The sequence below is a fragment of the Chelon labrosus genome (genome assembly GCF_963514085.1).
Source record: "Chelon labrosus genome assembly, chromosome: 21".
Classification (NCBI taxonomy): Eukaryota; Metazoa; Chordata; class Actinopteri; order Mugiliformes; family Mugilidae; genus Chelon; species Chelon labrosus.
The window spans coordinates 2431312-2444617 of record NC_140354.1 but is presented as its reverse complement, the minus strand read 5'-3'; the positions used below and the strand labels follow the sequence as shown (position 1 = coordinate 2444617).

The window sequence follows — 13306 nt, the reverse complement described above, 5'->3', positions numbered from 1 at the left end:
CTATGCCTCAGCCAGTGACTCCATATTGTGCTGCATTTAAATTTTCCATTTAGACGACAATGCACAGATTACATCTTTTGAGTTGTTTCTTTTTGTCCCATTTAGCCATTGCCTGCTGTGTTTGAGTTGTCTGCAGTCATGCGTCTTTACCTCCCTTAGGGACGTTAACTAAATAGTCAGAGGACATTCCTGTTGTGTGAGCCATAGGTTCCCCTACTTGTTTGTGATCTCCTTTTAAAAGCTCATTAATACAATATTTTGTATAAATTGTATAGGTTTATCTAGTAACACTAATACCACATATGTCATCATTAATGGTCTAGCAGAAAAATCTGACGATTGTCTTCTGAAGGATGTATTTACCTGATCTCCTACTGTCTTTGCAGGCAGGATGACAAATCAGCCAACAACCAACCAGTCCAACACAAACAAGGAGAAGGGGAAAGAAGAAAACGCGCGAGATGACAACACAGAGCTTGCATATAAAGATGCTGGCCACTGCAGCCGCAACACCCACAACTTGCTTCTGGGACTCACTGTTATGGGTATGCATGGACAAAAGAGCTTGGAGCTTGGGCTATGTCCCTTTGACAAATCCCAGGCACATTTTCCGGGTTGAATTCAATTTGTGGTCAGGTTTATTGTTCGAAAGTAGCATTTGTGCTGCATCAGCTATTTGCGCACTCAAAGCTAGATGTACAGATTCCACGCATGCTTTCCCATAGGACATCTTGAGTTTGTTGTTGTCTTTTATCTGCCTCTGTAAACACTTTGATATGTTTCTGTGTCACTGTCATCTTTGTCCAGCAGAAAGTAATGCAAGTCAAGAAGAGTGTTATTTTTGTCTATAATTTGTCACCCAGATTTTAACCTTGATATGACCCCGTTTACATTACACAGTAGATGGCCCTCATTACTCAGAGATCTCTTACATGTCAGATGTAATACAACATTATTTTAGGGGCCTGCAAAGAAGGCCAGTGAGTACTATAATTTGGGGCAATCAACATATAGTATGATTTCTGAGAACACTAATGCCACTAAAGAGATTAAATTAACACAATCTGTTGCAGAAAAGACAGAATATTTAATATTTTGTTGGCCTATTTAGGTGTCGTTATGGGAACATTGTTTGGGATGCTGCTGCGGTACATGCAGGTGACAGACAACGCCGCCCTCACTATGGTGTCCTTTCCGGGAGACATCCTAATGCGGATGCTGAAGATGCTCATCCTGCCTCTAATCATCTCCAGCCTTATCACAGGTGTGCCACGTATTTTAAGCATGGTCCGACTGGATTGTACATTTGTTAACAGTTTGAAATGAATGCAGCAAAATACATTTCCTTTATGGAGTAACAGCTGGTACACAGCTGATTATCTGTTAGACTTACATCATGTGTGTTTTCTTCATAAATATTGGTTAAGTTGAAATGTAATTTGGGGCATACAGTCATGGCCTTCAGAATATAAACCCTAATGACTTTGTTGAATTTCCAACGACTTTACAACTTCTGGTGAAATACATTTAAAACAAATGAAGAAATTGCATCAGCTAATACTGCAAGCTACATTTGTAAGACTGAAGTATTAAACTAACATGCTTAATATTAGCATGTTGCCATGTTAGCTGTACAAGGTATTTATCTAAAATACCTTAAAAAATAAAAATAGGTTATATGGCAAATGTCCTGTTAAGTATGATAGCATTTAAAGATGCTACGATACTGTTTGACATGAACTGTAACTGCGACTGTGACAAACTATACAAAGATTATCAACTGTTAACATTGCAGTCACGGTACATGCTAACAATGTAGCACACAACCATGGATGGTTGTACAAATCTTTTCAACAGGTTTAGAGGTAACAGTGACGTCGCACAATCCTTGTGTGTTATGCTATCATGCTAAACATCAGTAACCTATGTCACCTTGCTAACTATACTAATCCAAAACAATATTACACGTCAAATACATGATCAGATATTGTATTTACACACCATGTGTAGACAAGTTAACATTTCTGCATTAGCATGCCAGAGCAATCTGAAAAGAATTTAGTGGTTTGGAGCATATAAGCAGGATGAAAATGCATCTGAAAATTCAGAACTATACCAGCATGGGATGCTTGCACAATTTAAATTCTTCCTAGGGACATTTCCATAATTTTAATTATATTTGTTAGTTTATACAATAAGGATAAAACAGACAAACATTGTAACACAGGGAAGAACAAAGAAACAGAGGCAGTGACTATGTAGAATATGTAAGACATGTGTGGCTAAAGGTTTTGCCAAACTCCTTGGGAAAGCTACTTTTATTCACTCTGTTGGCATGTACAGGAATTGTTTGAAATCTTTCCTCTGTTTCATTCAGGGCTAGCTGGTCTAGACGCCCGCTCCAGTGGCAGGATGGGTAGCAGAGCAATGGTGTACTACATGTCCACCACTGTTATTGCTGCCATCCTCGGGGTCATCCTGGTGTTGTCAATCCACCCGGGCAACCCCAAACTGAGGGGAGGCAATGCTAACACCACGCCGAAGAACCAGGAGGTCAACAGTCTGGACGCTTTCCTCGACCTGATTAGGAATCTCTTCCCAGAGAATCTGGTGCAGGCCTGCTTCCAACAGGTATCCACATCTGTATCACATCTACAGTGCTGTTTTACTACTGTGGCTATTCACTTGTGCTCACCATAGGGTTGCATGCATCAAATACTAACATAAAAGGCACAGAATAGGTCCACAAGGACAAGTCACTTACCCAATGCTTTTGTTTTAATAAGAATGACTCATCCACTGGTTATTTCTTTCCACTTGCAACATGATCTCTCATAAAATCTCTTGTCTGGAATGCCCTTCAACAGTAACGCTTATCACTCCAAGAAGAATAACTATCACACAGGTTATGTTCAGACCTGTTAGTCCAGTATAGTATATACTATATTCAGTTAATTTCAGACATATCAAATGCCCTTCATCCAAACAAGTCTGCAACATTAATGGTACATAATGCTACATCATGTTATGTTTATTTTCCAGACTTTTCTTCAATGTTATGTCTCTTTAGCCTTCACAGCAGTAGTTAGATGAAGCTTTAATTACTCCTTGATTTGGCCCTTACAGGTAGAGGTTACTTCATGCTAATGGTTTACAAGCACAATAAAATAATGGATGTGAACCGCTAAGCTAGAGCTAAGGCTAATACTACCTATCCAATGGGAATTAGGTCACCAATTTCCAACAATTCTTATCCAAATTGTAATATTGAAAAGTTGCATAACATATTGAAAAATCCTGTTTGTGTTCTAAGCCATTGATGAAGGCACTGGCATGTCTGTAAAAGGTATTACTGTGCAGTTTGACAGAACAAAGGAACAGCAGAGAGCTGGTAATGATTCTCTAGAGAGGCCAGTTGTCCTCCAACTTCGTGCACAATGTTTTCTTCACGTGTCAACAGCCCTAATTTAAAGCCTGATTTGAGAGAAAGGCCAAGGCTTCTGAAAGTGTAGCTTTTCAAATGCAATTATCGATATAACATTGCAGCACTGAAACAGTGAAATGATTAGAAAGAAATGAAAGACATTAAAAGGAAGTAGGTAAAGACAATAAACCGGCAACGTTGTAATTTGTCATGTCATTGTAATTTGAATATGTCTGCTGTTTTAAGATATTTTAATTTAGGCTTAGATATGTTGTGTGACTATGTTCAGGACATTGATACAGTTTAACGCTGCAAAAGGTGCAGCTTTGGTAACCCTGTTTTAGAATATCAGTAAAAACAATATTGTTGTAATTTTCTATTTTTATGGTATTGGTCAGTTAGTCAAATAATAATAATCCAAGTCTCAATTTTGAAAACAGTTGCCTTCTTCTTCCTCTTCCTGTCTTTTTTGCCTGTTTTTGTCGTGTGTGTGTCTGAATGATTAGAAGTAGCTGTCTGTGTTTGACTTGACCTTATATTATGGCTAATCTCTTTACATATGCAATTCCACATCTTTATTTACAACAGTAAAGCATCTGCTGGTGAACATGGAGCACTGCTGAGCCCTGTTCTCTCTCTGTGGTATTCTCTGTTTTTTTTTTCCCTTTTTTTTTCTTAATGCCTCTCTTAACGTGTCCCTCTTTTCTGTCTTCATTTCTGTTTTATGGCTTCTTTTGTTTCTCCTCATCAGGGATTCATTAAAGTCCTAAACGACATAACTGCTTTTGCAGGAAGGGATCGTCCTTCCCCTTTCAACCTTTTTTTAGCTCTCCCTTCTTTCCTTTTGTTGTCTTAATGTGAGAATCTCTCATGCTCTGTTTGGACTTTTCTTTAAACACAAACCAGAGTTCATTGTGCAGCTGCCACACATAATAGGAGTTAGAAAATCTTCGTTGTGCCATGTGGATTGTTTTGTGAAGCACCCAACCTCTGATCAAGCTGCATGTCGTTCTGTGCTCCTTTTAGGTTCAGACAGTGCTAAAAAAGGTACCAGTTGCAGCGCCAAACCAAACTGAGCCCCTTTTGGTTAGCAGAAAAAAACTGGAATACAAATGGGGCATGAATGTCTTAGGTGAGTTGGTGACAAAGCACATATTGCATTGTTTGCTACTTTGGTTAGAGCTTTGTGTTGTCCAATCATCTCTTCATGTTTAATTTTTTTTGCATTTTTTACTTTCACTTCACTGCATGTTTCTGTTGTCACCCGGATTTGTGTCTTCATCAAGGCTTGATCGGTTTCTTCATCACCTTCGGGATCTGCATGGGAAGGATGGGAGAGCGGGGCAAGATCATGTGTGACTTCTTCAACGTCCTCAATGAAATTATCATGACAATGGTTTCCATGATCATGTGGTCAGTATTTGTGTTTGTGTGTGCATACGTGTGTTTGCAAGCATGCACAACATATGTCTGTTTTTGCTCTTGCTGGCCAAGGGCTGCATTGCTTTGACATTCTGGAGATACCACACACAGAGGTCAGTGACAGTGATTGATAATGTAGAGACTGCGTACATGAGACACATTGTGGGAACTAGCAACAGGATCAGACAGTGAGGATTGCAAATGAACGAAAGAAGGAGGAAGAGGGAGAAAGTGTGTTAGTGAAGGACAAGGACAGATGGAAAAACTGAAAGAGGGTTTCCCTGGGACATGCTGGAGTCTGTGGTATGCTGGGGAGTAGCAGGAGCCGGGGACGGAACAATGTTGTAGGCTCCCAGGGGAGTCAGGGTGGAAGATCTCCAAAATGTAATGGATCCACCGACAGCAAAGGAGCCACTTGGCAGAAGAGCAGAAAACAGATGCGGGCAGGAGGGACGTGGAAAGATGCGTGTGAGAGCATGCTTTCAGAGAGTTCACGCCTTGAGGCTTCGCAGGACCCCGGCTAGTGCAGGGAGTAGTGGCACTCAGAGCAGGGACTGGAAGGGAAAGGGGGAAGTTGGAAAAGAAACAGCAGGATGCTTGTCTTGCAGCTCTCCTAGGCCATCTACATGTGCAGCTGGACACCAAAGGAATTGTGTCCTTGTTCGTATCACTCAGTATAAACAGATTACTCACGGGCCTATGGAGTGAGCCAAACACAGGGTCCAGTGTATACAAAAACACGTATCATACAAGGAGCACATCCATCAAATCTTACACACGGCATACTCTACCAAACAACTGTCAGTGTATGCCAGTGTCGGGGTTCAGCACACAGCTGACCTGGGAGAGAAGGCCACTGTGCGACCTACTTTGACTCGGGCGAGGAAAGCCTTACAGGGAAATTTAATTCATATGTTCCAATACAACAGTCTGTATTCATGAACAGGAACAACTGCACTCCAAAGCTGGAAACCAGAGATCCAAGAACACGTCACACTCTCTCTTAGAAAAACATGCTCCATTGACAGTAAGAATGTTGTGCATGCAAGATAAAAAAAAAAAAAAAGGAAATATGATGAGTTTAGGCTAAAATATATAAATAATACAGATATAATGTTTTAATTAAAGGATTAAAACACAATTGTGAATGGTGAAACAATTTATTTCTTTTCAGTGATTTCAGCTGTGATGTTTGTTCCTCTCTCTGTTCAGGTACTCTCCTGTTGGCATTGCCTCTCTGATTGCAGGGAAGATTGCGGCTATTGGAGACCTGGAGATGGTAGCAAGGCAGCTGGGCATGTACATGGTGACCGTCATGGTGGGTCTGGCCATCCACGGCGGCATAATCCTACCTGCTATTTTCTTTGCTATCACCAGAAAAAGCCCCCTTGCTTTCTACTCTGGAATCTTCCAGGCATGGATCACAGCTTTAGGCACCGCTAGCAGGTATGAGAGCCTTCAGGAAGTTGATTTGTGTCCGTTTTGCCATGTGTTAACATATGTGGGTCACATGTTTCTTTTACAACATCCATTCCCCCAGGCAGCTGCTGTAGTTGCTGTGATTGATCGGAGTAGCCTGCCACTCGCTATCAGCTATTTGGATCAAATATGAAAGTCCTGACGGGAAACTTCTGTATTTATGCAGCTGAATTGAGAAATCAGGACAGCAGAGCCAAATGTGTATGAGCGCAGTGTATCATAGACAAGCCCATGTTAGACATATCCTGTGTTGTTGATGTCTAAGCCTTCGGATTAGTTGTCACCAGCCAAACTAGCCCCTCTGTATCCTGTCTGGCTTGGCCTGGCTCGGCCTGCCTGGGATTCAGCCCTGCCGCTGAAACCAACTGTCATTTTGGCACATTATTGAGGCTTTAGTGAATATGGGTAATCCTATCAACATTTTCTCTAATTATATTATGACCCTAGCTTAGTCGGGCCAGGAATCAAATTCCTTTTTAATTCACATGTTGGAGGATTGAAACAGTGGTATACACCAGCTGTCAGGAGGAGGCTGTCAGCCGAATCAAATTTCTACTGCCTTTTTTTTAAAATTTTTTTTTTTACCATGTCTTTACCCCCTCACCTTCACCTTCCTCCTCACCTCCGCATTTATGCCTTTTGCCACTTATCTGCCCATTTTCTGTCCTTCAACACACACTTTGCTCCTGTTCTTTGTACATCTGCACCTTTTTTTCTAACCCTCCACCTTGTTTGGGCCTTGATTTTTCAGTGCAGGGACGTTGCCAGTCACCTTCCGCTGTCTGGAAGAAAATCTGAAGATTGATAAGCGTGTGACTCGCTTCGTGCTGCCAATAGGAGCCACCATCAACATGGACGGCACCGCGCTGTACGAAGCTGTGGCAGCCATCTTTATTGCCCAGATGAATGACATAAGCCTGGATGGTGGGCAGATTATCACTGTCAGGTAAAGCACATGGTTGGGCCTGTCTCTCGTTGTGGAACATGAGTGAGTTTCCTGTTTTCATAGTTGCAGTGATTTTAAGCCGCCACTATACTCCCCCTCCCCACATCCATGCATGAGCAGATTCAGTGTGTTCTGTTTTACAGTTTCTGAAACCAACAATCCAAAATTTACACAGTGTTCACAACATGTTTGTGCTTTCAGCTCTTTAATCACTCTTCACAATGTCTGTGACAGTTGCATTTGCAGCACAGTGTAACAGTATGATTATCTTTTGAACAAACATCATGTCTCACACTTTAACTTGTTGCTGGCTTTTCATCACACAGATAAATGTGTTGGCGCTACAACAGAACCCCTTACTTTTTTACTGTGTTTTACACAAAGCTTTTGGCATGTCCAGCGCCAGATACAATTGGCTGTAAACCTACGGTTCCAGGAAGCATTTCAGGTACTCAGAGCAACATTTTTACTGCACAGTTAGTAAAGGTGAAAATTTTCCCTGCAAGAAAGCTATGAAATTGCCACAATATGTGAACTTCTTTTCCTACATTTATTTATGCAAAAAAAGAATAATAATCTTCCATCTTTTGCTTACTTCCTATTCAGTCCCACAACAGAAGAGTTCTGCTTCACATAACAAGAGCAGCAAAACAGAAAAGAGTAGAAAGCTCTTATTGTTAATGTAAATGAGGAGCTTTACAGTACAAACAAAGTAAAACTATAAAAATATTTAAAGCTATTAAAAAATACACATGACTCTTAAATAAAAGTTAAACAAGACTAAACTATTTACTCAGACTGCATGTACATTGTTCTTCTTCTTGTTATCTATCTAACATGATTAAAAATATCAGAAACGATTCGTAGCAGTCTCTATTTATATACCATTTTTAAATTGTTTAACAAGGATGTGAAGACCTATAAAATCTAATGATTCTTGGTGTCCAGCGATGTTTTCACACCATTAGCTGATTACATTTTTGGGTAAGACTGGAAGTTTTGTGGTGCAAAATCCGCATGGTGCAATGTACTCACATGTTGTGGTCAGAGAAGTAGGAGGGGACGGGAAATTAAATGGGCATGTCCTGCAGACATAAATTGATGCAGCTAGCATGCTTCGTGGGCTCACAACAAAGTTACAAATTGTGCCTTTTATTGTCATCAGCCACTGTCAAACTGATTTTCAACTCCTGTTTCTGTTGTTGCAAGAAGTCAGTCCATTGCAATCTGGTTTTCCAGTTTTCAAATTCAACAACTTAACCTCTCATTAAATATAAATGAATGTGGACTTCAAACCATGTAAGTCCAAGGTGACTAGATAGACATTTCACACGAAGCAAAGCTGAATGTAAGGTACTTTGTTGTGATGTATAGAACTAAACAGCAGACTAAAACTCTTACATGAATGCAGTGAGGAAATAATGAGATTTTATTTTCATTTTTGAGGTTTTGGCAAAACATTTAAGTCTGATTGGAACCAGTCTACTTGGATGAGACTCAGCTTGTTGTGGCTGCGGGATACAAACCAGGCTCTGCACTTTGAAGTTGTGTATTGTGTGTCTTTCATCAGCAGCTGTTTACCACCAAATTCCTAAATCTAATTTCCAAAAAAAGTTCCGTGTGGCTGTTGGTTCATGTGTGGTGAAATTGTTCCCAAATCATATTCATATGTGGTGTGTAAATCTCTGGAGTGGCCCACTTAATCTCCCGTTTACAGTTGGGCGATCATCAGTGCTGCGGTTTGTCAGCAACAATTGAAATGCAACACAGAGCTCTGAGTTCAGATGAATTTGGCATAAAATGGTGAACATCATGGTTTAGAACAGCATCCAGTCTGGCCTGCAGTCACGTCTCAGTCTGTCTGCAGACATGTCATGGCAAGCCACATTTTTTAAGCATTTAAGCTTTACATCAGTGTGCATGTTTTATTGTGAACAAAATGACTGCATTCTTAATGTTCCGAAGACAGTCCTTCCGTGCTGCATGTATGATGGGGGAAAATAGACACATAAGTATTAGCTTGTTGTTTGAAATTAGACCACACCCTGCGTAAATCTGTGTGAAGTTTTTTATTTGGTTTATATTGAATATATCACTAAAACTCACATGTTTCGTTGTGATGCATAAATGTGAAATATTCAGAGATGTGAGTAAGCAGTTCTACCCCAAATCTATAGTATGCCTCTTTGCGCTCTTAAGTAGTATACAGCATCTTTTAGGGCCCTTTTACTTCAAATTAATGAGGCTCATTGGCAGCCATGTGCCTGACTAAGCATGCTGAGCCTGCAGTGAATGCACTCATGAGTGCTTCGGCTGGCCATTCAGCCTTATGAATCAGTGATTTCCACTGTAAACTGTGGTTTCACCACTGCTTTTGCTGGTGTTATCACAGTCTGACAATACAGCGGTCTGTTAAATGTGGTCCTCTGACAGAAATGTTCACTTTTTAATGATCCGATTCTTTGTGCATTCAGCTTTTATGTCAGTGTGCAGGAAATTATGAGATGAGTTGGCTGGTTTTGCTCCATGCTTTGACACGCAACTCCTTTTACAATTTTGCAGTAGCCGTGAAAATAAAAATTGAACTTTAGAGTGCAGATTAAACTTTTTTACAGGACATATTATTTGGGTATAATTTCTTGTCCAGAGACAAAATGTTCATACAGCAGCTGCAAGCTGTAGTCTTTGTTCAAGTTCACGTATTTCTTTAACTAGATGGCCTTTGTTTTAGCTTTCCCATCCAAGACAGTCGCTCTACCAACTTTTTAGTGTATCATTACCATGATTAATTCTGACCTTTTCCATCTACAATCTTATGTCTCCAGCATGACTGCCACTCTGGCCAGTGTTGGAGCTGCCAGTATTCCCAGTGCTGGACTGGTGACCATGCTGCTGATCCTGACAGCCGTCGGCCTGCCCACCCAGGACATCAGCCTGCTGATCGCTGTCGACTGGCTGCTGTGAGTCAGGTGTCTGATGAGCAGGGAATCAGAAACCACTGCTCTGCTATTCACATTAGGGCGGTGGCACTCTTAACTGTAACATTTGTTTGAGGGGTTGTCATTAAACTCTCATCATTTCACTCACTGACACTGATACTGTTTGTCCACTCAGTGACAGAATGCGTACTTCCATCAATGTGGTGGGCGACTCATTTGGTGCTGGGATCGTGGATCACTTGTCAAAGGCGGAGCTCAATGAACTCGATGCAGCCGAAATGCAAATTATTCCTCCAGACGACGAGCTCGATTTCATCCCCCCGCCACCAATCCTCACAGAGATGGACCTGGTAGACCCTCTCAAACCCCCCGAGCTGCCCCCTCGCTCACCTCGCCCACCCAAACAAAACCACCACGGTCCCGTTTTCTCCCAGACCCAGTCTGCCACTTACTCACCGTCCCGTTCTGTCCGATCTCCATCACCCCGCTCCATCCGCTCTCCCTCTCCACGCTCCGTCTGCTCCCATTCCCCTCGGCCTTACCGTACTCATTCACCGCGCCTCCTCCGCAGGACGGAGCCGGGCTACTGCGCCCTGCCCAGCCATGATAACCAGGTATCTAACCCCCACTGCTTCTTCTGGTACTGTAATATAATGTTTCTGTGTGACGCAGTGTTACTTTCATTTTGCTTTTGCATTTGCAGACATCTAAATCATCCACACAGCCTTAGGGTTTCTTGATATTCCTTTTTCTCAGATACGTGACTAAATTGTAAAGTTTTGTGTGGCGTAAAATGGTAAAATAGACACAATTTGGATTTTGGACAAATATTGTGTGGTTTCACAAACACAATGATGTGAGCTGAATTTAGATTGTAACATATATTAGAAATGAATTGTGTTGGTCAGCCAGTACAGACTACATGATTTGTTTTCTTTTGTTGCTCTTTCAGATTCCCACACTGCCTCGCGCCTACAGAGAAAGAGACAGGGAGCGAGAGCGACTCAGGCGGGAGAGTGAAACTGAGGAGGAAGATGAGAGAGAGAGGGTTTTGGGTGAGGTGAGCGACGGCGAGGAGAGCGATGACACTGCTTATGATCGGAGGCACGCCCTACCACCAGGAGACCTACCGTGATTCGATTTGTTTTATGCTTCACGGCAGAATTTCTCCCTCTCAGCTTTTCTGAAGACTCCAGCGGAGGTCCACATCGGATTTCAAGCTGGTTAGACTGCTAGTTTTTGACTGATGAGTGAGCTTATAGAGTTTAATATGCATAGATCTTTAAATTACATCCTGTAACATCCCTGAGAAAGGCTCCTTAAAACAAACCTTTCAGTGCTAAAGCTAGCTGAAAGATCTGTTTTCTTAGCTGCTGTCTTGATTAATAGTTTCCATACTTGAACCAAACCAAACCTAAAATTCTCCTGAAGGCCTTATCTTCCTTGACTGTTACCAGAACTGTGAGTCTGCTCTCGATCAGAAAAGTATGTTGGTGTTCATACCAGCTTTTTAACGCACAACCATGTGTTCCTGTTATCCTTAGCTCAACTCCTTCTCTTCTCTCTCTTCCCATTTTACTTTCTTGGGAGGATGTTTTCTTTTGTTTGTTTGTTTTGTTTTTTTCAATTACAGGAATACTTCAACATTTTGAAAAAATACCTACCTCCTTGAAGAGACGACTAAATAGTTTACACGGACGCCTTGACAGTAGATATAAACTTGAGCCAACAGTAAAGTAACACAAGGAGTGGAAACTAGAGAGCACAACTAGTCTGGCTCTCTCCAAAGCTGATAAAATATAGGTATATCAGCAACTCTAAAGCTCACACATTATTGTTAAATATATGTAAAAACTGAAGTGAAATTTTCCCTTTTATAGGAGGATTAGTGTTTGAGTATTTATTATTGATTAGTTTAGTTTGACGTGTTTGTATGGGTCAATAAACACCTCTGGACAGAGCCAGGTAAGCTGCCCTTTTGTCAGGTGTGTATGCAAAGCTAAGCTAACTACCTGCTTCATATGTGTATGGAATACAGATATGAGAGCGGTGCTGATCTCCTTTTTCAGAATGATGAACTATTGCATTAAATGACCTCAAGAATACCAACAATAAATGTTAGTGAAAGAACCAGCAGACATTATTTTTATACAGTTCTCTACCATCCCTGGTGCTCTTCTCTCCTCATTGTTCCTACCAGCCGTCACTATTGATGTCAATATTGTCAATATAATGTTTGGTTTGTATTCTCTTGTTGTGCTCTGGTGTGTAAAATGATGAATTCTAGGCAAGATGCTGTTTTAATTTTGTTGTATGTTTAAATTCACTAGTTCATTTTCTCTCATTTTAACGTCTTAATTGCTGTAAAATAACGTATTCAATCTCCTCTGTCCTGCTGAATTGCCTTTCATTCCAAATTAAAATTCATCAACTGCCCCCCCTACATCCTTAAGTCTTAATTCAGATTCACAGGTCCAGGTTGTGTGTATATTGTATGTAATAAAATCTTAGAGATTTATTTAAAGTAACCCCAATTCTTCTCAGTTTTTTTCTCTGCTGCTTAAGTAACTTGTACAATCTGTGGGAGGATTTGCAGTCGAAAGGGGACACGCGTCAGTGTTCGCTGACCAGAGATGCAGGAGAAATCCTGCAGACAAAGATATTACTGGATGGAGAAGTTGCAACAGACACACAAACAAAATGCGCACGTTACACACAAGGCTGCGCTTACACATTGATGAGACAAAGACAGAGATATAAACACAGTTAATCCTCTCAAAGAAGAGTTAGAGAAGGGCGAGGCAGGAGAGAGTGGTGGATGGGAGAGGAGTCGGGGTGGACGGCAGATGGCCAGAGCAACGTCAATCCTTTTCATTCTTCCCAGACAGCATAAGGGCACTGTGGGTAATTGCAAGCAGGGCTGACGTTTGCTTTGGCTCCCTGTACGTCAGAGAGGACAATTTAAGGAAGTAGAGCAAAAAGGTGACACACTGCAGCTCAGTGCTCTGCAGAAAACCTACACTTGAGGTTTTTAAATTCGCTTCTGTGTTGTTGGACTGGTTGGTGGTGTCTGGGGAATGAGGCACTAATCTGCCC

General features: G+C 41.3%; 1 protein-coding gene across 1 annotated transcript; it reads left to right on the top strand.

Moving 5' to 3' along the window:
- Positions 1-375: 375 nt before the first annotated feature.
- slc1a9 (solute carrier family 1 member 9) lies at positions 376-13037 on the top strand. Its single transcript, XM_084571124.1, has 10 exons — positions 376-545; positions 1112-1264; positions 2378-2631; positions 4451-4556; positions 4711-4837; positions 6059-6292; positions 7077-7271; positions 10097-10231; positions 10386-10824; positions 11163-13037. Exons 1-10 carry the CDS (start codon positions 392-394, stop codon positions 11343-11345), a joined length of 1980 nt encoding a protein of 659 aa, XP_084427250.1. The 5' UTR covers positions 376-391; the 3' UTR covers positions 11346-13037.
- The last annotated feature ends 269 nt before the right edge of the window (positions 13038-13306 follow it).

What these genes read in the sequence shown, in the direction of transcription:
- slc1a9 (XM_084571124.1), top strand. Translation starts at nt 392, where the DNA reads ATGACAAATCAGCCAACAACCAACCAGTCCAACACAAACAAGGAGAAG. An exon ending in TCTGGGACTCACTGTTATGG is followed by an intron (nt 546 to 1,111) that starts GTATGCATGGAC and finishes TGGCCTATTTAG; the next exon opens with GTGTCGTTATGGGAACATTG. An exon ending in TGCCCAGCCATGATAACCAG is followed by an intron (nt 10,825 to 11,162) that starts GTATCTAACCCC and finishes TTGCTCTTTCAG; the next exon opens with ATTCCCACACTGCCTCGCGC.